This window comes from Zonotrichia leucophrys, chromosome 3, assembly GCF_028769735.1.
Source record: "Zonotrichia leucophrys gambelii isolate GWCS_2022_RI chromosome 3, RI_Zleu_2.0, whole genome shotgun sequence".
Lineage (NCBI taxonomy): Eukaryota > Metazoa > Chordata > Aves > Passeriformes > Passerellidae > Zonotrichia > Zonotrichia leucophrys.
The window spans coordinates 33,142,190-33,164,680 of NC_088172.1; the positions used below are offsets into that span (position 1 = coordinate 33,142,190).

At 43.8% G+C, this 22,491-nt stretch overlaps 1 protein-coding gene across 1 annotated transcript in view; it reads right to left on the reverse strand.

The window, feature by feature from the left end:
- Positions 1–22,491, reverse strand: part of LOC135445136 (protein LYRIC-like) — a 49,119-nt gene that overhangs the window by 2,864 nt on the left and 23,764 nt on the right. Inside the window, exons 5-12 of the mRNA XM_064707172.1 lie at positions 16,872–16,931; positions 15,580–15,670; positions 13,142–13,210; positions 11,294–11,509; positions 10,319–10,393; positions 8,650–8,748; positions 2,022–2,125; positions 1,208–1,327 (exon numbers count right to left, since the gene is read on the reverse strand). Coding sequence (XP_064563242.1) covers positions 1,208–1,327; positions 2,022–2,125; positions 8,650–8,748; positions 10,319–10,393; positions 11,294–11,509; positions 13,142–13,210; positions 15,580–15,670; positions 16,872–16,931 — 834 coding nt within the window. The remainder of the gene's footprint in view (positions 1–1,207; positions 1,328–2,021; positions 2,126–8,649; positions 8,749–10,318; positions 10,394–11,293; positions 11,510–13,141; positions 13,211–15,579; positions 15,671–16,871; positions 16,932–22,491) is intronic.

Sequence of the window (22,491 nt, forward strand, 5' to 3'; positions counted from 1 at the left end):
AGAAAATGTCATTATTGTGGGGCATTTAAAGAAACTTCAGGACAAATTGATTTTTATATGATTAGAATAGTTTGCCATGTTATCTACCTACCTCTTATTTATTTGTTTTAGAGGGGATTAAAGTGTTGAAATTGTCTTTCAGTGTTATTTTTCCCCTTGCTTCTTCCAGTGATCAGAAGAGCAGCAAGAAATACTGAGATGAAAGTACTGTCATTGTGTAGTGACACTGAAGAATAACATGTGCCCAGTGACTGCTAAGTGACTATAGTCCACAGAAACACTGCAGGTAGCACACAGAGTGGGATGAGCAACTATGTGGATCTGGCTTCATAAGTAATTTCATTTTTTATGTCCAAAAAGGATATAAAAAGGTATGGCAGCACTCTGGGAACTCTGGGATGTCCTGATGATTATGTGGACTGTGGTCAGTCAGGCAGTTAAAACCTTTCCCTTAAAATGGGAGCAGCAGGAGATCTGGCAGCAAAATCATCTCAAGGATCATGAGAGACCACAGGGGGTGTGAGGGGAAGACGATTAAAAAAAAAAAAGCAGCCGTACATGTCCAAAACACATTCTGTGACAAGTGAATGAAATACAATTTGGACATTTCGGGCATTTCCCCCACAATTTCTCATTTCACTGAACACCAGTCACAGGCAAGCACTGGACCAAAAGCCAGTCAACACTCCGTTCCTGGCACTTCCCATCCCAAATGAACTGACATTCTCCACAGCCTTTCTCTGTTACACTCTGAGACATTTTTCTCTCAATAAGCTTTTTTGTGGTATAACAATGGCCTTGTTTTATCTTCACTGACTTTTGGGAACCACCTTTTCATTACTGTTGATATCTCTGGGTGACCTTCAGCTACAGATGAAACACAGGCCAATTGTACACTAAATTTGGAGTGCATGTGGTTTTAATCATGGATGAAAAAATGTTTAGGCAGATGCATTCCAAGTTTAGTGCACAACATTCTGTACTGCAAATTCAAAGTGTTTTGAAAATATGTTAGGGAATACCATGTTGCAAAACTCCACTGTTCCCTCTGCTCATAACTGCTTTTTATGGGAAGACAGGGAGAAAAGAGAAGAGAAAGCCAGAAGACAGAGAGGAAGAAAAGTCTCCCTTAGGTCATCCTAACAGAGAAGAATCCTGCTCTGCTAATGGAAAACCAAACACTACTCTTGGAATACAAAATACTCACATGCCTTAGTCCAGCTCCACCCTTTGCTTCCTTCACTTCCATCTTCTTCTTCTTCCGTTGTGTTTTGCTTTCAGGTCCAGAAAGACAGAAACGAATGCCTGCTTTGCCTTTTGGCAAATCCTGCAATCATCAGAGATTTTGTAAGAGGAGTTGTGGGACAGCTAATTCTGGGTTGTTTTTTTTTCAGGAAAACTGATTACCTCCAGGAGTATGTGTTGACAGTGTACAAGGGGCTGTCTCTCTGGATAGGGTGCACACCTCAGCTTAACACGTATCTTTGCAAAAAGCTCAGCCTGCTCTTCCCATGCTGTCTGAAAGGAACATTTCTCTGGGCTTCTAGAAAGCATTTAAACAGCAGGACCTCTGCTTCTACATCTCCACCCAAGATACCACTGTATCACTGTCACCAAACCTTCTTATCAGCAAACTTAAATAAATATGTCCTGGCTGCCTGAGATGCTGTGAAGGTTGTGCCAGTTCTGGGCTCCACACCTCTTTTAAGGCCTGGGCATTTGAGAAGGTCAGCAGCAGTAGGGTGCAAACACCCAAGGCTTGCTGCTTAGGGCAGTCACCACAGGGGGATGATGAACTCCCAGAACCAACCAGCTCCCCCCAGCCCATCTCATGCCTCCTGCAAGCGTGTTCCCCAGCTCCAGCTATCTCAGACAAGTGAGGCAGGGACCATGCCAAGCATTTCCTCCCAGCATGAGAAAGCCCCCACAACCAAAGGAGCCTGGCTCCAGGAGACCTCAGTGTGGATGAGACTGATCCCATTGGACCAAGTCTCCCTTGGCCATCCAGAGCACTGCCTCACCTTCTTCTCATCGCTTGTCTGATGCTCCTCATCTCCAGTCCAGTTTCCCCACTCCTCCGTGGGAGCCTTCCAGTCGGAGTCCAGGTCAATCATGGAAGGGTCACCTATTAGGGCAAGCATATGAATGAATTATGTTCAAATCCATACTACTTCCCAGCCTCACATGAGCAGCACAAATGCTGCAAAAAATATCTTCTTGCTTGCTCATGTGATATTTGGATGTGCATGTATTCATGTCTTAAATGTGTTAAAACATTTCCAAATTTATTTTAAAAATTAATTAAGACATATACATTGACTGCCAATTCACAATTCGTGACAGCACTCTGCAGGACAGGAGAAAAATTAAAGAAAGGCAGAAAAGCACATACAAAACCAAAAGCCCTTCTAGTTTTGTAAAGCTTGTTTTTCAAGAAAACAAGCTTTACAAAACTAATAGAGTGGCTTGTCAAATATTTCCTTTTAATTTTATGGAGAAGGATTGAGGCATATCCAGAAACACTGGCAGACACAGCAGGCTCTTCCATTCACTGCAACACACCATCCTCTGGGCAATTATTCATATGGAAGAGTAATATTAACAAAGGATTTGTGCATTCATTATTGCTCTCTTTGGTGTTTTCTTTCTTACAAAAAACAGAACCAACTACATTCTCAACTTCGTCTTCCTTTTCTATTTTCTTTTCTTGAATGTAAGCCAGAAAAGCACCATCCCAGCACTGATTTCCAAACCTCTTTAATATACAACTCTAAACAGGCATGAAATAGAGAACACTTCCCCTGCGTCAATTCTGATAATTTCATGGGAACTGGGCAAAAAACTTTTCAAAATCGTTTAGGTTTCTCTATCTTTCAGCATCTGGTACCTTTGAAAATCTGGCTGCAAGCCCTCAGCTGCCTCTCCACAAAGCACTGGCAAACTATCCTCAGTCAAGGAGGCAAAACAGACCAGTTTAATTCCTTCACCCAAACTGAATGAGGTGCCAAAAAGCAGATAAATCAGCATAAGATGTTGAAAGGACTACTTGATTATTTTTTTTTATCAATTTGAATGTAACAATCTTAAGTCTTATCCCAACAGGAAGAATGACTTTAAAAACACAATATAAGTTTGAAAACATATAATAATAACTCCTAGCTGATTACTTCTCTTAAAAAAAAATTCCCAAGCGGGATGGAAAGACTTCTACTTGAAGCAGGGCCAAAACCAAAAGCATGCTGGGAATGATAAAAGAAAACTGTTTCCAAAAAGTTGCTCTGACCAGTTTGCTGCCAAATGTTATAAACATGATTATAAACATTATTCAAGCTTCTCAGTTTAAAATCCATGCCCTCTATATAGACAATATCTCTTTCCTTCTTCAAAGGGGAAAGGAACAACTAATTTTGAATGCATTCCCTCATAAAATTCCAGTCCAAAATAGAATTCAGCCCTCCTGAGCTGCAAGGCAGCAGCTCTGCTCATAGATGTTCTTGTGCAACATGCAAGCAAAACAGACCATAACTTAACACATGGAAAGCCACAACTGTTGTTTTCACCTTTTTAATTTCTGATATCTCAAAAAGTGCATTTATGTATATGCTTCTAAACATGAAAATAGTTTTGATGGCAAATTGCCTGCAATGGGCTTACATTAATGCTTCACCCTTGTCACATGTGGGCATGAAACTTTGCCAGACAGCAGTGACTGCCTCATCTCAGAATTACTTGTCCCAAAGTATGTGTCCCAGGGGTGTTTAAAATCAACTCAGGCTAAAATTAAGGGCAATATAAGATTCTCTACAATTTGCTGGATTTGATGGGGAAATCGGATTAAATGTACTTATCCCAAAGCTCTGATTAAATGTACTTATCCCAAAGCTCTGACTTAAAATCTCTTCTGTTGTGTAGCATATTTCCCTTCAGTGACATCTCCCACAGTGTCCTTAAACTTTGAATACTCTCTAGTATTTTTAAATCTGATTCTCCTTGGGTCATCAATTCTCCAACAGGCTAAAACTGATCATTAATGCCTGTGAGCATAAACACTAAAAGAAATGTGCCCTGCATGTCCTCCTGCTCCCCATGTGGGTTTAGCCCTGACAGAGGTGATATCTCTCTCAGCACCAACACAGGCCAACGTCTTGGCAATTCCTGCTGTTCATTTTTACAAAAGCAATGATGTTAAATGTCATTTTCCATTTCAGTTCTTGCTTGCAACCCACCCCAGTCCTCCAGCAAACTCCGCCCAGACAAAGCTGTACTTTTCTGTTGGCAGCAAATTTGCAGAGTGCATTTCAAGGCCAAGGTGATTTCCACACACCCCATGCAATGAAAACACATTTAGATCCTGAAAGGCACAACACTGAAGGCGTCTTCAGAAACCAGGGAGGCTGCCAGCACCTCTGCAGGCAGAAAGTCCATCCCAGCACCAACTGCCTGAATGCCCTTGGTCTCCAGTCTCTCCCTGTGTAACAAGGAGAGGACAGGGAGCGGATGGCTGCGCCCTGGGGGGTGTTGGGGAGCAGGAAAACAGGGCCCCAAGCAGCAGGATCTGCTCAAAGGGGACAGTCAGCAACTTCTCGGTGCCTGCTGATAGAGAGGGTGGAGTGCAGTACTGTACAGGCTGAACCTAATTATCTGGCCTGGAAAATGAAACTGGAAAGTACTGCGGCAAAACAGTCTGTGTCACCAAGGCGGGGATTCAAAATTTTCTAATCTGGAGTTGTACATTCGGATTCTAATCTACCAGCACCTCTCTTGCATGCTGTCACAAAATATGGGCAGCAGAAACTTAAGGGAGGCTCATCTGGCAGGGCAAACCCTTCAGTAGGCTGCATATTGTCCATGGCACTGAGCTTTTCTGTGGCTGCGGTAAAAAACCCATCCCTTTGCAAAGGGCAGTTTACTGTGTTAGAAACACAGTCCTAAGCAAATCCTTGCCAAGACATCACTTGTAGCCTCAGTAATACATTCAGTTAAAATGGGTAGATAATTTCCAGTCTAAAGCTTGAATTTCTGTGTTACAGATCAATAGCTGAGTGGAAGAATCCCTTATTTGGCACCTTCCTTCAGCATAATACAGTAGAGCCAAAATATCAAATTGAAGACTTCTTTTCTGTCAGACTGAAGACTTCTTTTAGTGGAAAAAAGCTACTGATTCCCATAAAACAAAGGAATTACAATTGATTGTAACTCTGGAACAGAAGGAAGGTTGGCAGTCAGGAGACATAGAGGATCAGGAGACATCGAACTTTTCTTAAGGTTATGGGGAAATTTTGCTTTGGCAATCGAGAGGGATTCATTAGGAGGATGCCAAGACACAGATAAAAAGTGACTCTTGTGGTCATGAGCTGTTGCATTTGCAAAGCAGAATGTGGATTTTCTGAGGTTGCACTGCGCTGTTGCCAAAGCACAGGTCTGCTGCACTTGGAAGCAGATGCGTGGGATAAAATTAGTATTCCCTTGCCTTGGAACCAGACACAAGTGCTCTAAAACAGCCCAGCTGGCCACACTGTGTGGGTTACATGTTTTATAACAGCAGAACCAGCCACAGCTTGCAATGCATTCTGTGGGACAGCAAAGCTCAAGCACATAAATGTCACCACAGGGGCAGTGGCAGATGTGTGCCATAGGTACACAAAGGGAGTATTAGGAAGCACATGCAAGTAAAGCTTCCCAGACAGAGAACAACTCTGCAGAACAGGAACAAAAAAGGCACCTGGTGAAAGCAGAGCACTTACTGGGCTCAAAAATGAAGTTAATTATGTCAGGACCAGAAGAGGTTCAGGCCCCTTTCTTTCTCTTTGTGACAGGAATGAAAAGTATGCAAACACTAATGATGAGTAGGGGAAAAATATGACGGGCAAAGCTTTCCACTTTGGGGCCCTCATGGAAGAGTCCTGGCCACCTCACCCTGCTGGTGGGACTGCTGGGACAGCAGCCATCAGTGCTGACCATGTGGCTTCAACTCCAAGACACTGAATGCCCCCAGCTAACAAAGGCTTAGATTGCTAAGGACTAATTGTTTGAATATGCAGAGACAATGACTGATGACAGAATGAGAATTTCAGAACCAATGAGGTCGGAAGTGGCCTCTGGAAATTGTCTAGTCCCACCTCATGTCTCTCACAGGGCTCAACTATAGCAGGTTTCTCAGGAATGCAGCAAAGTTTTGAATAGTTTGAAAGGTGGAAAGTCTGCAACCTCTCTGGGCAAACTGTTCTGTTGCCTGACCACTTTCCCCATAAAAAAAAAGTTTTCACTTATGGATAAGTGGAAATTCACCTCTTACCCATCTGCCTGTTCCCCACTCTCCAGGCCATGACCCCATGAGGTGCTCATACACAGGCATGGCTGGACCTTCTCCAGTATATCCCTGACTGTCTTGTACTGGGGAGCCCAGAAATGGACACAGGACTCCAGATATGACAATAATTGAGAATTAACCACCCGCAAGCGTGTCTCATTAATGAATGTCAACACAGGAGTGTGTTGTTTGGAAACCAGCCTGATTGAGAGTCTTTTAAATATTCCAAAAGTGACTGCCTAGTTCCCTTTGCCACTAACTCCCTGTCTCCCTCTGTGTATATATGCTTTCAGTTGTGCCAACACTTAAATCTCAAGCCTTTTGTGAGTGAGGGTGTTATTATTGCTGGTACTTCACAAAAAGATAACCCGATGTGGAGCAGGGAGCAGGCCAAGGCAGCTCCACCAGCCAGGCCAGAGGCAGGAGTCCAGCATGCATCTCCTTTGGCTGTACCAGCCCAGCACAGAACAAAGAGACTCATTACATGTACTGCCCTGGATTTGATGAAATGACCCCAGGTCATATTTAGGCTATGAATGGCTTTTTTTTTTAGTTCCCAAGCCTGCAAGAGCTAACAGGCCGTGTTTAACTGTCTAAGAGCTCATTTTGCTTGCAGCGCCAAACTTCATGCCAACCATTACCTCATCTAAATTCAGGGAATACATGTTCCTGACGCACCCCTCCCCTGCATCGAGAGCAAGGCTGATGAGTCAAAGGAAAAAGAATACCAGAACAGAAAAGCAAGCTGTAAGACGGACTGAATCCTACAAACACTTCTGTTCTGATATTTGCAGAAGCAAGCTCCAGAATTTGCTCCTATCCTTCCCCTCTCAGACAGATATGGAACTCCAAAAGCAGAGCTCTGCTTGGCTGTGCAAGTGTAGATCAAGCCCAGAGTGTGCCAAGTCTGACATGTGCTAAATGTAGTGCACGGGAACGCTGCTGAAGAGCTGCCCACACTGCCTCCCTCCATCCCGCGTGGGCGCGACGGGGCTCCAAAGTTGGAAAGGGCCAGGCACCCTTTGCAGCAACGCAGGGGTGAAGAAACACAGCACCAAGGGAAGGGAAGGCTCAGGGCTGGGGGTTTTGTTTTTATTCTTTTTAAAGCAAACTGTGTTATTTATAAAATCACATCCAAAATGGTGCCTCTGCTGCAGAGCTTCAGTTACCGCTGGGCAGAGAAGGAAGACAACCACAATCTTTTCTCCTTAATGCATTCCACCCCTCTGGGTTCTCCTGCAGTTAAGCAATCAGAGCAGCTAGAGCACAAAGAGGTTTGCTCAGCTCATCAGCCATCATTCCTGCAAGAGCAGGGAAAGGCTTCCCAACAACAGGGGTATATATATATATATATATATATATATATATAAATACTTCACTCGATCCTGACCAAAAGGTCAAGTGAAAAGGTCATCTAATACCCACACTGTTCATGCCAAATTATTCCAGCCACTCACGACCCATGCTTGTCTTTCTTTTAAAACTAAAAAAACATCCATTACCACTCATAAAAAGACTGAAATCCTGACTGCCACAATGCACTGGAGTTATATTCTGCATCTGGGTTCAGGGCATTTCCAAGGAAATTTAAAGTTTTGGCAAAGGTACACTGAGCTTGAAAAGCACCCTGTCCTCCCATGGCTCTCCCCCAGCCACCCCACTGAGCCCAGGCTGCAGCTGCCTGGAAAAGGCCACTCAGCTCCACCTTCCCACGCAACCATAGGAGGGAGGGAGGGAAACACAATGCTTCAGTTATGAAACCCAAACACAGCTTTGAACTCGTTTCACAAATTCAGTAATCCGAGTTGACTGCTAACACATGGGGCTTTTCGAAACACAGAGCCCATCCTGCTGCCTCTGGCTCAGGAAGTCCCTGACCCGCTCTCTGCAGGGTGTGGGGAGGGATCACCCTGTGCTTGCCCTGTTCCTGTGCTTATCTGCCCACAGCTGATAGCAGGGCACTGCTGCAGAGCCTGCAGACAGCCCCCTACAGCTGATGCTGCTGCTGCCCAGCAGCTCTAGTTACACTTTGCACCAGTGTGTACATACCAAAACAGACACTACCCACCACATTATTTGTTTTTCTTCAGAGGGAAAACGTAACTATAATGCGCTTTCTTGCCTTTCTTAAAGGTTTCACCTGGACAACCGCTGCCCTGACTGACTCACAGCAGCTCTGGGCACCTGCTCAAAACCAGACCCACATGGGATTTCTCCCTGAGCAGCAAATGAGCCACATGGGAAGTGGACCCTGATGTCTGAGGTTTAGGGAATGGACTGAAGAGAGTTCCTGCATTGGTGCACTTGTCTGTCTACAGAAGAAGGGCAGAGAGACGTACCCTGCCCCTGCCATGCATCATCTACTGGGAGGAAAGTCGAGCTGCCATGCCAACAGCATCTGGAAGGACTGTCCTCAGATGATTTACTCTTCACATTATCTGCACACAGGAAAGCATCTTCATTAAAAAATTAAACCAAAAAAATCCCAAATCCCAAACCTAAAAGATAATCACATAGGTATATTCACATTATTAAAACCAATTAATCATGCCTCTGTCTGCTTGCTATGTCATGATGCCTGCATGTTATGTAATTTAAGCCACACATTAATCTCATCACTGTGGATTTATTAACAAAGGCTGGACGAGGACACTATATGCATAAGTTATTAAAAACAACTCACTCAGGAGTGGCTACACTAACAGCATTCAGAAAAGTAAACTTCTGGCATATCTCTGCTGGGGACCCAAGGAGGGAGCTGTAGTTCCTGCAGAACAAAAGCCACATCCAGAGTATCCAGCTCCAACTCCCACCATCTTCAGTGAGAAGGCTTCTGCTCAAGCTAACAGAAATCCATAATTGCCAAATTAATTGCTCCATGAAAGAGCACAGGTGAGAGAGCTGCTGGAGGAAGAAGATGCTTTGATGATTTCAGTAACTAAAGCAACCAGTAAGATTCACACGCGTCCCTGAATGACTCCCCTTAGCCCCTTTCTAAGGCCTGTACATAAAAGACCAGAGTATTCTTCACATCTTTTATAAACTGGGGCTTTTTTCCTTTCTTCCTTTCACCTAATAAACTCTGAGGTTTATGCAGTTGTGTATCAGTTTGGTTTTTTGGTGCATAAATGCAGATGTTTAAAAATATTTCTCCTTGTTGAGTACTTATACATTAGGAACTGCTAGAATCCACTGACAAAGTATTGGAAAACAGATGGTTAAATATGGCATGTGTTAGTTATATTAATTGCCTTATCTGGCTTTAGAAGCTGATATCATCAATCTGGCTAACATCACACACACTGTTTTGTGCACAGATATCTATATATATCTATGCTTGTCTTTAGCATCTCTAATAGATTCAGGACCAGACTTTGCATTCATCATCCAGCTAAACTTTCAATCAAAGTGAGTTTCTGGGAGGCAGGGAATGTATGAATCAGGGGTGTGTGCAGTCAATCAGTGAAGACTGACAGGTGCAGAGATGCAAAGTGAAAGCCAAAAATGAGGCTTAACTCAATGCAAAATGAGGAGATGCTCCATCTTTCTCAAGGCCATGCATGGAGAGGCTCAAGCAAGAAATCCCTCACTGTGCTGGATGAGAAGCTGCTGGCTAGGCTGCCTCTAACACAGCCTTTCCAAGCTGCACATTCACTCCCTCCCTCGCTCTGGAATTCTCTGAATTTGCTGGTTATCAGAGCACAACAGAAACCTTCTGTGTGAGTCAACCTAACAGAAAGAATCTGCAGGGGAGGCAGTATTTTTTAATATTTGTTCCAAGATGAGTACATGAGTTTGGAAAGCACTCAATAAAAGGTTCTAATGTTGCTCCCTAAAACACTGGTGTGCTGGATTGCAGATGCAAGCAAGCTCTGCAAGGGAGAGTGACTAATGAGACGTGGCTCCAGGGGAGAAGACCCATGTGTGATCAATGAGAGCTCTTTTCAGTCAAGCAGCCAGGAAAGTGATAGAAGAATTCAGACAGAAGTACAACAAGAGGCCACTCACCTAAATCCCTGGAGAGATCTGACAATGTCCCAAAGGTCACAGGGCAGGATTTTACATCGGCAATATCCCATGTTCCTGAATTTAAAATGCAAACAAACAGTAACCCAAAATCTGATGTCATGTTCACTGTTTCCACTTCATGCTCCCAAGCTCATTACAGCCCTTCCATGTTCTCTTCATTCCAAGCCTACATCCACTGCTGTTGCTGGACAAGCATCCAGCAAGGAGAAATCACCTTTATGGACAGGGAGAGTCCAGCCCCATCACCACGTTCATCTTCTCAGACTTTCAACATGCATGTCACACCAGCATGGCACTTCTCTGGACTCCTCACTCATCTGAACTGCTGCCCCCTTTCTGCACTGCTGGCAAAGTTCTCATCATGTATTGGAATTTGGCCTTTTGAAAGCATTAGAGTAAAAATGGTGCTAATGTCCTCCCCCAACAACCCTGAACTTGGCAAGAAAAGGACTCTAGCAGAGAAGGCAACTCACATGAGGGCAACCTAAGAGCATTTTCTGAATCATCAGAGTACTGGATTACTGCTGCTGAAGGTGAGTCATCATGTGGCCTTATATACCTTTCAGTTCACCCACCATGCTCACTAATCACTGAGAATGTAGTCAAAATCAAATGCTTTCAGTTTAGGAATATCCTGCCTTTTCCTTTTTTGAAATACATGGATATACCCTGCAGCTTAACTCTGACCATGTGTGAGCATCCTCAGAAGGCAAGGCTTTGGTTGTAAAAGACACAAATAGTACCTGTGTGTAGAAAACAACTTGCACCCAGCAGGTAGTCTACAACACAAGGGATTCCTGCCACAAGGACCCCTCTTTTCACATTGCTGGGAAATAAAGGGTCCTAGGAGGGTGGACAACACTGTGTGTGCAGGATGAATGTCAGTGAGGCTGCAGCAAGGACACAGCAATTTGCGAAGCTTCACCTCAGCAATACTGGAAGGTCAACACTCACCTACATTGGAGAAAACATCATCTTCTGACCTGGAGGTTGCCAATTCTTCCCGTAGAGCTCCTGAGCCCTTCAGCACGGTCCCACACTCTGCCTTGGCAAAGAAAGCACCTTTTCCACCACCACCAGTGTCCTCTGTGAGCGGCCACACTGCTCTCTTCTCATCCCAGTCAAAGGCTGGCTCAGCCGCTGAGCTACCCAGAGATGCTCTGCTGGGGTCTTCTCGGGAGCAAACATTACCACAGGATCATCGTTATTTTTACTTACAAGGAAGAGTTTGTTCAAGAGAGAAAACAGAACAAAGCCTGATCTAAACCCATCAGACTCTCTCCAGTTGAAATTATTTACAGACATGGTGGCAGTGAAACACAGCTCCTGGGATGGGACACTGAAGTGGAGAACAGGAAGGCCAATGTGAGAATGACGGCGCCTCGGTGGCCTTGGGCATCCCTCCCTGGAGGGGAGGCTCAAAGCCTTCAGAGTCCTGCTGGGGGCCCAGAGCAGTGAAGGGAGAAAAAGAGAACAGCTGGACCTCCAAGAAACAAGAAAGCAAACTTCTTGGATGTTGGTAGTTCAAGGCTGCTAGAGAAATCAGTGCAGGAATATGAATATTTTAAAAAATGACAGTTATCTCCAACATTTTTGTTCCAAAGGACTCCTCAAGAGTTTCATGACTCCAGCCTTCAGAATTTTGCTATTTTGTGCTTCAAATGAGACTTGGTGAACTGAGCTCCCTTTCCTGGGTCAGCAAAGCCCTTAACACCTGAACGACCTTAGGGTTAATCCCTGTGGGGTTCTGCAGATGGAGCTGGCACCACTGATGACAAGAGATCAACTTACATGAAGAAAGAAATGTGGACCCATTCACTTTGCTGGAGAGAAAGTGGAGACCTCAGCACCTCCAGCCTCTAAAGACCCTTGATAAACCTCGAGTTAAAAATCTAAACTCTTTATATTTAACTGTATATAACCCAAATGATAGATAAAGTGGTCCCAAGGTGTCTGCATATTTTTCTATTGAAATTTCCTGTTCCCTTACCCTTCAATTTCAATAGAGCACCTGAGAGCACTTTAAGAGCCTTATTGCAGACAGTGCACTAACTCACACATATATCCAGCTACATCTCCTAATCCAGTTACATCCCTCCAATATCCAAACTCCTATCTTAGCTTCTAAATTACTCTAATATTATAAACCTAAAGTTATTTTGATCATTTTATCACAGATAATGAAAATATTTCCAAATGTCTTAATTCCATGATCTGCTTTCATATAGTGGTTATTACATATAACATGATTTGCAGACATGTGTATAGGCATAAGTGTACAGCAGACACCCTGAAATCCCCAGAAAAAAAAAGGTGGAATAAGCACCAAGTGTTGTGTCATTTTATCTCATTAGGATAAGAATATATTCCTTTTACAGTTCTTTAGTCTGGGCAATCCTGGACTAAAGGACCTGTTTGGAACTGAGAAAATTATTTGTGTTTTTAAACATCCAATATCCGAATTCCATCCAGTTTTCCATATCAGAAAACTTCTGTCAAGCCATGCAAAAACAACAAGCCCACATGACACCAAGCCTTCAGCAGATCTACCATCTAAGAGACATCTGCTTTCCAAGTCCTGTGGGTAATGCTGTGTGCTCTGCTGTGTGTTTTAATGAGAGCATGGAGTAAAAGGCAAGCTCCAAATAAAAGCTCCCAAAGCTGTTTTTTCTTAAGTAAATAGCCTCAGTAAGTGCCTGAATTTTGCTGCCAAATGATGAACAGAGCAAACAGACACTGGGCTGTGGGGAGGGGTAAGCAGCCCAGCCAGATCAGGTGTGTAAATTGAGCCTGTACATTTACCTTTTTGTTTCAGCCTTTCCTTCCTTAAGTGTCTCTTTTCACGGCTGCTGATCTTGGTCTGCCAGACTCCTGCAACAGAGAGCAAAGTTCATTTTTAAGCTATCAAACAACTTTCTTCATTGCCTTTACTGCTCAGCACCAAGGTAAATAGCCATCTGAAAGTTTCTGATGCTGGCTGTAAAAGAGGTATCAGATCTTGTGCAGCATGTCTCCTGTGTGCAGCCCTTGCTCCCTCTGCAGAGATGTGTTACATAAGAAATCCCCATCACAGACCTGTCTGTTGTGTCCTGACCCATGTAACTGCACATATTCTTCTTCTGTCCTGTGTGTCAGCCTGATGTGACACCCATTCCCTTGGGGGAGGTGTCACAGCAGAGCATCAGCCACCTTATATGTCTGACAGTGGGGAGAAGTTAATGTAAATCTTAACCATTAAATAAGGCTTCTGTTTACTGTGTTCTATAGCCCTAAGACTTTTCCTACAATGTGGACACCCTCTCCCACTCAGCTGTTTACACACACATTCATTCACACTCATGGGGCCACATCCTGTCTCCATCCATGCCCCCCATGACCCAAGAAATCAGAGGAGGTGCTGGTAAAAATGGTTAATGAAGGAAAAAACACAGCCCTGGAGCTGACCAAGACACTTCCTTTCTCTGAAGCATCCCTGAAGAGCACATGAAACATTCTTGAAAAACACATGAAACAGTTCAGCTGGCTCATCCATTCAAAAAATTACAGTTCCATTTGCAGGAAGCCTCTGCTGTGTCCCCTTCTCCCCCAGCAGCCTCACAGGCCCCACGAAAGACTCTGGTCCAACAGCAGTGAGGGCTTCTCTTGCTCTCACCACCACACTAATCACAGTGTAATCTTTTAAGCCCAGAAAAGCTTAAAATTTGTTGTTTTCAGTGCAGCCCTTGGTGGGGGGAGGCAGAGAGGAGCTCATGGGATGCAATGTATTTTCCAGTGAAATTCTAGCTGCCTGAGCCTTGCTGGCCTCTCCCAGATTTCTCTGTAGATCTGCTTGAAACAAAGGTCTTGGCTCTGCTCACAGGCGTGCTACAAGCTGGCTGTGAATTGCCCCAGCACCTTTACCAGCCTCAGTCGTGGGCACAACAGTGTGCTTGCTCCATCTGTGCATCAGCATGGCAGAGGCCACAGGATTAGGGGAAGGGCCCCTGACCACTGGGCCTCTGACCACTTCAGAGATCCCTCCTCACCTGCAGATTTGCCCTCCCTGTGTACACAGTCAGGACTTGGGGAGTGGGGCAGGAAACATTTCATTCTCTGGCCCATGTCCGAGACCAAAATGTTGTGGTTTATGGCTTAAACATCTTTATGAAGGACTTTTGCCCCTTATAAGAAAAGTGCATAATGAAACTGCACCCCCAAAGCCCTCCCTGGATGGGCCTCCTGACTGAAACCCCAAACTGTGAGTTAAACCCATAGGACAAGTTGAGATAAGGAAAGTGACAGTGTTGTTCAGAGCATCTGGAAGAGCACCCATGGCCCAGCCCAGCACCTGCTTTGAGGTGGAGGCCCCAGCCCCAGGTTTATCAGCTGCCAAGCTCACACAGACCCTGCAGCAAAGCGGGGAGGAGGAAAGGGTTTGGGTGTGTGGCACAGCCTCTGGCCAGTGGGTATCCATCCTCTGCTGTGCACACCAGCTCAGCTGTGGGCCCCCTTCACCCAGGACAGCCACATCCAAGGGACATCCATGTGAGGGACAGCAGAGGGGGTGCCATGGCCCATCAAAGACCCCTCCCAAAGAGCCCTCAGACCTTGCACCAGAGCACTGCATGTAATGCAAGAGATCCACAGTGCTGCAAGGGACAGTGTCAAACCTGCCCCCTCAGGGGAGACACATGGCCATTCCCACCTGCCCAAATGTATATTAATCCATGGGATTTCATGCTTTAAGGCAGGGGACCACCAAGAAGAACAGATGGAGGGAAACAACGAGGCATCCTTGGAACCCATGGAGGGGTGATACGTTTCTAATCTTTGTCACTCTCCCTGTTCCCCCACACACCTCATTTTCTATTTTTCTTTCTTTCTTTTCTCTTTCTTTCTCTTTGCCTCTTTTACTATTAAATAAAATATATCAAGTTTTTTTATATCAACATCTAAGCTTGTTTGGTTTGAATCACATTTTTTGGGTATATTCAAATCTTCCAGGGTTCGATCCATTTTATTCAAGGAGAGTTTAAAAAGTTCCCTTTATGCCTCTGTAATTAAACCAGATCACAAGAGAACCTGTCCACGTAGTTACACATAGGAAGGAGCAGGTGATAAAATAACTCTCAAACTGGCAGCTTTCCCCACTAACACAGAACTCCAGAACAGTGGAAAAGGCCTCCCTTTTGACATATTTCATCCCATTTTATTATTTGGTAATATGCATCAGATAACAGAAGAATCAGATCTTTTGTTACCTTCTTCCTCTTGCAGTTTGTCTTTTTCCACAGAAAGCAGATCTTTTAGCACTTTCTTGTCTGAGCACTGGGTTTTCCTCTTCTTCTTAGGCTGCAGTATGAAGGAGATATAGAGCAGCAAGATAAAACAAGTATTTGTTATGTTTCATCCAGAAGAAAAAAAGAGTCAGGGCAATAGTTGTGAAATGGAGACAACCCATGATACTCAGAGAGAGTAGAGGGTTGCTAGAGCCTTCTAAGTGTGTGCAAAAGTCTTCCTGAGCAGATTTTATTGCAAATTCCAAACCAATGAATGCTATTGCTTCGGACCTACAAATCTTAATTTATCTGCTAGATTAGAAAGTTCACATTTTAATTCAGGTACCTGCTCTGTAGTAAGATTTGCATTCATTGCTCCTAAGTTCTAATGTTCTTCCTCTTAAGGAGGAAAGTCTGAAATATTTACCCCCTTTAAAATCACGAATGCAATAATCAAGAGTTAGGACCCTGCCAATGCTTAACAAAAAACCCCAGCCCTACCTTCCCCCCCACACTTCAAACCATGGAACAGCCTATTTTTAATGAAGGTATCTGCAGTTTGCACTAATCTGAGAGGGCACAGGAGTAGCTGAGGCCATTTGCATACAGCTTGATGAAATTGTAGCACTAACCCTAAACCATAAATTTTAAATGTTCTAGTTTAAACAGTGGCTCTTGACTTTTCCAAGGTGAGAAACCCCTGCCAGAATATGTAGTTCCATTCCCAGGCTCAGGGGCTGCTCCTCACTTAGAGTCACAAAATCACAGAATGGTTTGGAAGGGACCTTAAAGTCCATCCAGTTCCAACCCCTCTGCCACCTTGCAATAGCCCAGGCTGCTCAGAGCCCCATCCAGCCTGGCCTAGAACATTTCAGGGACAGGGCAGGCAGCTTCTCTGGGCAACTTGGAACTTGATGTAAAGACTTGGAGGCTCTTTAAAGCATTAGCCTCTTCTTCCCTACCAGTACAAGTGCTCAATGCCCAAGGTAAAACCCTTAAACAGACCCAAGGAAATGTCCCTGTCAGAGCTGGAATGGAAATACCAGAGATTCCAGCATCCACTTCTGGGCTTGGATGATGAGGCCATCCCCCTTGTGGTGGCAGTGACAAACACTATAGTGTGGCTGTGCCAGAAAATTACATGGTCTTGTATTCCTGCATCATCTCTTAAGTGCAACAAAACAAGGAAGAACAAACTATCTTAAAAAAGGAACATTTTTAAAACAACTGTCTCTTAAAAGATAATATGTAAACTCTAAAACTCTTGCTGGTACCTTGAGGAGCTTTTTCTCTCTGATGTTGACTGATGTGATAAGATGGCCATTCACTGGAACCTAGGAAGTGGATAATAACAAAATGCATTATAGTACATATACATGCATGAGTGTGTATGTGTAAATATACATAAAAATATATTTATTTCAATACCTTTCTATAATACATTTAATAGTCTGAAAGATACAGCTAAGTAACCCCCTGTACAAATCTGGGCTAGAATTTGTGGCCTTGTTCCAACTGGAGTAATTTATTCCAAATTAATTAGTGTATGCTAAGCCTTTATGAATGTAAATCCAGAAACTCCACAAAGATTTATTCCAAAGCAGACATATTTGTGGTTTATCATAAGATTTGTCTAGGATCAAAGTTGTTTTTCAAATAGGGTAAGCCTGTCTTAAAGAAACAGCATAGACATGAGAGGGCTTATTTTAATATTCTTATTTTTAATTCTTGTTTACCAGTTGGGGTGGGCCTTATGTTCCCTCTCAAGTCTATCTTACCAACTAAAAGAATAGATTTTATCCTACCTAGATCCAGTAAAGTAAACAAGAAATGTTTAAGGACTTTTCAAATCATAGTCTAACTAATGTCTCAGCTGTCTCAGAACTCCCTGGGAATTGCCAGCCACCAGCTACAGGGATGGGAGGGTGTAAATCTGCAGCTGAGACAGCAAGGGCCACTGCACACTATGCAGAGCCAGCAGCATCCAAGACAAGGCTGAAGCTCCTTCCACAGGTGCCTCTGGCACACAGAGCAGCTCCTTGCTGGATGTAAGGCACTTCTCTGACTTACGCAGGTTGCTCTCCCTGTGCAATGCAGCTGCTGTTCAGCCCTGCCCAGGCTTCCTTCAGCCATCAGACCTGTTGGGCTGCCCAGCCAAACCCACATCTCCCAGAAGGGAGCCTGACTCAGGCAGTCACCCAAATCCCTGATCCATCCTCTGCCTCCTCTACCTGGGGCAAGGGGGTCCCTGGCAGGTGAGGGCAGCCCTGCCTGGATCCAAATCCTGTTGAATTCAGGTGCCCAGTCCCCTTGGGGAAGGGAAGGCAGCTGATGCTTCCTCCTGCCTCCTCCCTCTCCCCACTCTCACAGGTCACCTCTGTCCCTGAGATGGGGCCATGATTAGTTAGCAGCAGATAAAATCCTGGGTGACTGCTCATGTCTCTCCCCAGCAGACCTAGTGGGGCTGTGTCGCAGACATCTTTTGTGAAAATCCTTTTCTTTAGGATTTTTTCCCTTCTGGGAAGCTGAGGCCTCAGAAACAAAATGTAAACAATGGTTATCTGCTGCTGTGGAATGCATCAAGTGGATTTTTGATTGGGCCATCTTGAATGTTTACAATCAATGGCCAGCCACAGACCAGATAGCTTGGACTCTCTGTCTGGGCCACAGACCTTTGTTATTCATTCTTTTCTATTCTTAGCTTAGCTAGCCTTCTGAGGAAACCTTTCTTTCTTTTCTTTTTAGTATAGTTATAATGTTATATATATATATATATATATATAAAATAAAATAATAAATCAAGCCTTCTGACATAGAGTCAACATTCTCATCTCGTCCCTCATCCAAGAACCCCTGTGAACACTGTCACAGGGCTGCAATCCTTCAGACTCTTAATAGTCATCTCTTTGATATTTTGAGGATTTTAGAGCTATTTTTCACAAGTCTCAGAAAGGTCTGGTTTAAGTGCATGACAGGCACCTGTATGCTGGCAAATGCTTCATCCCTGGAGGTGTTTGCTTGGAATTCCAGACCAGCTACAAGCCCATGGTGGACACAGACCCAGCAGGCTGATGTTCATTCCAAGTTCCACAATGATTAGGAGAGGAAGTCCCAAAACTGTGGACTTTGCACACAGACAGTACTGATTTGGGGTCTTCCAGTAAAACATCACAGCAGCAGGAGGCAAAACCCTGCCTGTTATATCAGTAATTCCACCAGCTTCACATTACAAGCTTAAGCCAAAATCTCCTCCTCTCCCTTGGCTGTCAAATGCAAACAATACAATTGTTTACAATTATGTTATTCTGAATATTAGTAAAATAATTACTTCTCTGTTAAAGCCCAGCCACATTTGTCAGTAGCTAGCAAGGCTGTCTTGTTTTTTCCTATGGGCACTCTCTTCTAAGCCTCTCAGGTTCATTTACTAGAGGCACTCCATAAATCCCACCACAAAGCAAATGATTTTCCATCTCCTGCTCTGCTCACGGGAAAAATCCCACTCTGCCTGCAGCAGGGAGGGAAGCAGCTTCTCACATAAAAATGTGGGATATAAAATACAAAACCATTTTGGGGCATTTTGGTGAAAATTTGAACCACGTAGATATGGAAAATCTTGAGTTTATATTATTCTTTCTTTCTCAGCATATGTTTCTGTCCAATTAAATATGTGAAAATACAGATGGATCTTGTCTCAGAAGACAACAATTCCTATGCAATATAGAATCCTGGGAGAATGACTTTCAATTATACGACAGCACTTCAGGAAAACTGAATTTTATTGGATGAATGCAAGAAGAGATGACTGGGGGAAGTCAAACAACATGTAAGTGAAATATTCCTTCCTGGTGTCATCAAACCCTGGTGATTTTCCTGTTTTCTCATAATGAAATCTTCACTGTTTTCTAAACGCTTTGCAAATGGACCTCCCAAGTGAAGGCACTTTGAGCAAGACTGCCACCATGGGCACAGAAATAGCAACACCAGCTTAGGAGGCAAGGAGGAGGATGCTTTACTGCCGTCTTTCAGAAACACAGAGATGAGAGGATAAGAGACACCCCACCTCCTGTTAGCCTCTCTTTATATCAAGATGCTTCTGCAAGCGCAAGGGACTGCAGGCAGAGACACGGAAATGTCAGGATTAAGGACATGAAAGTGCCTTCCTCCCCCAGGCTGGGTGAGCGAGCACAGCCCGAGGCTGTACAGGCCCTCACACAGGCAGGCAGAATCCAGAAGGAAAATGCTGAGTGCAATAACAGATCAGGGAAGATGCAAACGATATTGGCTCGGACAGACTTGTCTCAGCTGGGGCAGGATCACATTCCTGGACCTTCTCTCTGTATAAATGACAGCAAGCAAGGAGCTGGAAAAGTGCAGCACTTTGATTTAGTGCTTTGCCAACCTGACTGCTGCGCACTTTTACCAGACAAGCACAACTTTTGCTACTGAAATGATATTTCACCTGCTAGACAAACATTCCCCTGTCTCTCCATCACTGACTAGGAGGTTAAATATATGCTGTTGACAGTCATTTACTATGTCCCAGGGGTCTTCATGATGACTGAGTGGCTATTCAGCCCTAAGTGCCCACCTGGGACTCCTCAACCTTGTTGCATCCTTCCCAACAAGCAGCTGAGTGCAAAAAAATGCCAAAGCTGACCACTGACTGATGCTCAGCAAATGTCTCACCACTGTGGTGATGCTTTTTTCTAACCTGAAATATCTCTTGCTTCTCTGCCATCCTTCAGTAATGCCAGCAACTCCCTTTCTTTCATCACCAAGAATTTTTACTGAGTTCTATTTCCTTTCAGTGGAAATGTATTATGTTAGCCTGACCTTTTGTATTAAATCCTGCCCTTATCCAACCCTTTTTCAGGCAGTAAGCTGGCTGTGTGGCTGAGGAACCCCACCCTACCCTATTCTTTCCTTTTGAAGCCCTTAGGGTAGGGGATTAGTCATGCCTCTTTATCGTGCCATTTGGCCACTATGAAAAGGAAAAAGGAATTTTCATTATTTTATTTCATTTAACCTAATGCAATCATTAAAGAGAAATTAATATTGTCAGGAGAATTTTTTTCTTAATGAAAAATGTAGTTTTGTGTGGGGGAAACGCATCTAAATCCACCACATTAAATGACTATATTAAGTCTTAAGTGCAATTCCAAATACATCAAATATATGCAGAGAAACAGAATCAGGACTTCTAGTGGAATCAGACTTAGCATATTAATTTCTACTCACATTCTATGGAACAATAGAAAGATTATTTTTAGTTCATGGCCATTTGGTTCGTGACCCAGTGGAACAGGATTTCCCCCCCACCCCCTGCATTTTTTTTCCTTTTTTATGTAACTTAAGGTTATATTTCTGATGATTGTTCTGAACCTAGCAATTTCTGATTCTCTTGAGCTAGTGTTTAATTTATTTCATGCTTTTAATATAGTTCTACATAAAGTCACAAAGGAAGGAGGCAAAGTGATACATCTCCAAGTGCCAAAAAATGCTGGGTTTAGTATATAAGCCTTGTATTCAAAGCCATAAAGCTGTACACCTAGAAACTTAACCTTTATGCATTTTAATAGTTTTGCTAGACTAGTCATTTTTATAAAACCCAACACCTTTGTGTCTATCAGATCAGGCTGCCTGCTTGCACATCTCAGTGCCACCAACTGGTTAGAGGAGTAATTAAAAATTGTGTGAATATCAGCTTCAGGTTCACTAACTGCCCTTTGTCCCTCTTGGGAAAGGTGCTTAAAATTGCCTTCCTGAGGAAGGCATGGAAAGGTTTGCCCAGTAGAGGGATACTAGGACAAAATAAACTCAGCCTATGAAACCCAAAGGGAGCTATTATATGCTTCACACATTGGAAATCAGGAAATTCATTTAAGAACATGAATAAAGATTCAGAAAATTGTTCTCAGCTACCACTTTCAGAAAACTCAAATTAAGTGGGTTGGACACTGGAAATGAAAGGAAGCAAAACTACCCCGTTCTGGCAGGGGGTCTGTGAACACAAAACCATTTCCAGATTTAAGAAGTACTTCAATTAAATTGTTTCATAGTGCTCAATTCCAGTGAAAAAAACTGGAGTTTTTTTTCACTTTGTTACAACACATGAAAAATGTCATGGATGTAGGCCAAAAGGCAATATTGGTATGACAAAAGTAACACCAACACGCATTAAATTAAAATGTTAAGGGAGGGAGTGGGAGAAAAGAACAAAAAGGACTTTCTAAGCAGGGAAATAAATAATCTCCCTGAAACATGCTCTGTTACTACTGAACAAAGTATGACTGCACTTTTCAGCTTTCTCAGTAGATCTTCCACAAGCTGAAAAGTGAGCAGGAAGGCTTCATCCCTCTCAGCATCCTCTGGAAGATCTGATCCTTGCTCCCTACACTCCATGCTCTGAGTCAGATTGCTCACAGCACCACTTGCCGTTCACTGCTGGCTCTCTGCAGGTGGGTTCTTTTCTCCTGTGCACAGAAGCAGTGGCTGGGCCAGAGAGAGCAAACCGAAGTGCTGCTGCTGCTGCTGCAGCCAGACACAGCTTGCATTTCTCCATCCACGGACAGCGAGCCATCGGTGAGACAAACGTGTTGGGAAACAAAGCAGGGCTGGCTTTCATTAACTCTGATTCATAAATGGAAGCAGACATCCTGGCTAGCCAGGCTTTGCCACATGGTCTCGTCCTGATGATGGACTTTGCTCTGGGAGACCAATTCCCTAAACCAATGGGAACCAGGTGAATGGGAAAAGACAAGCCTGCATTTGTCAGAGGAGAAAGGATGGGGTTCAGGCAGAGGCCACCAGAGAAACAGGAAAGTAGCAGCTTCAAAGAAAATCACTCATTCCGTTCTAACAGCTAAAGAAAGGATAACAAAATGGCAATTTCTG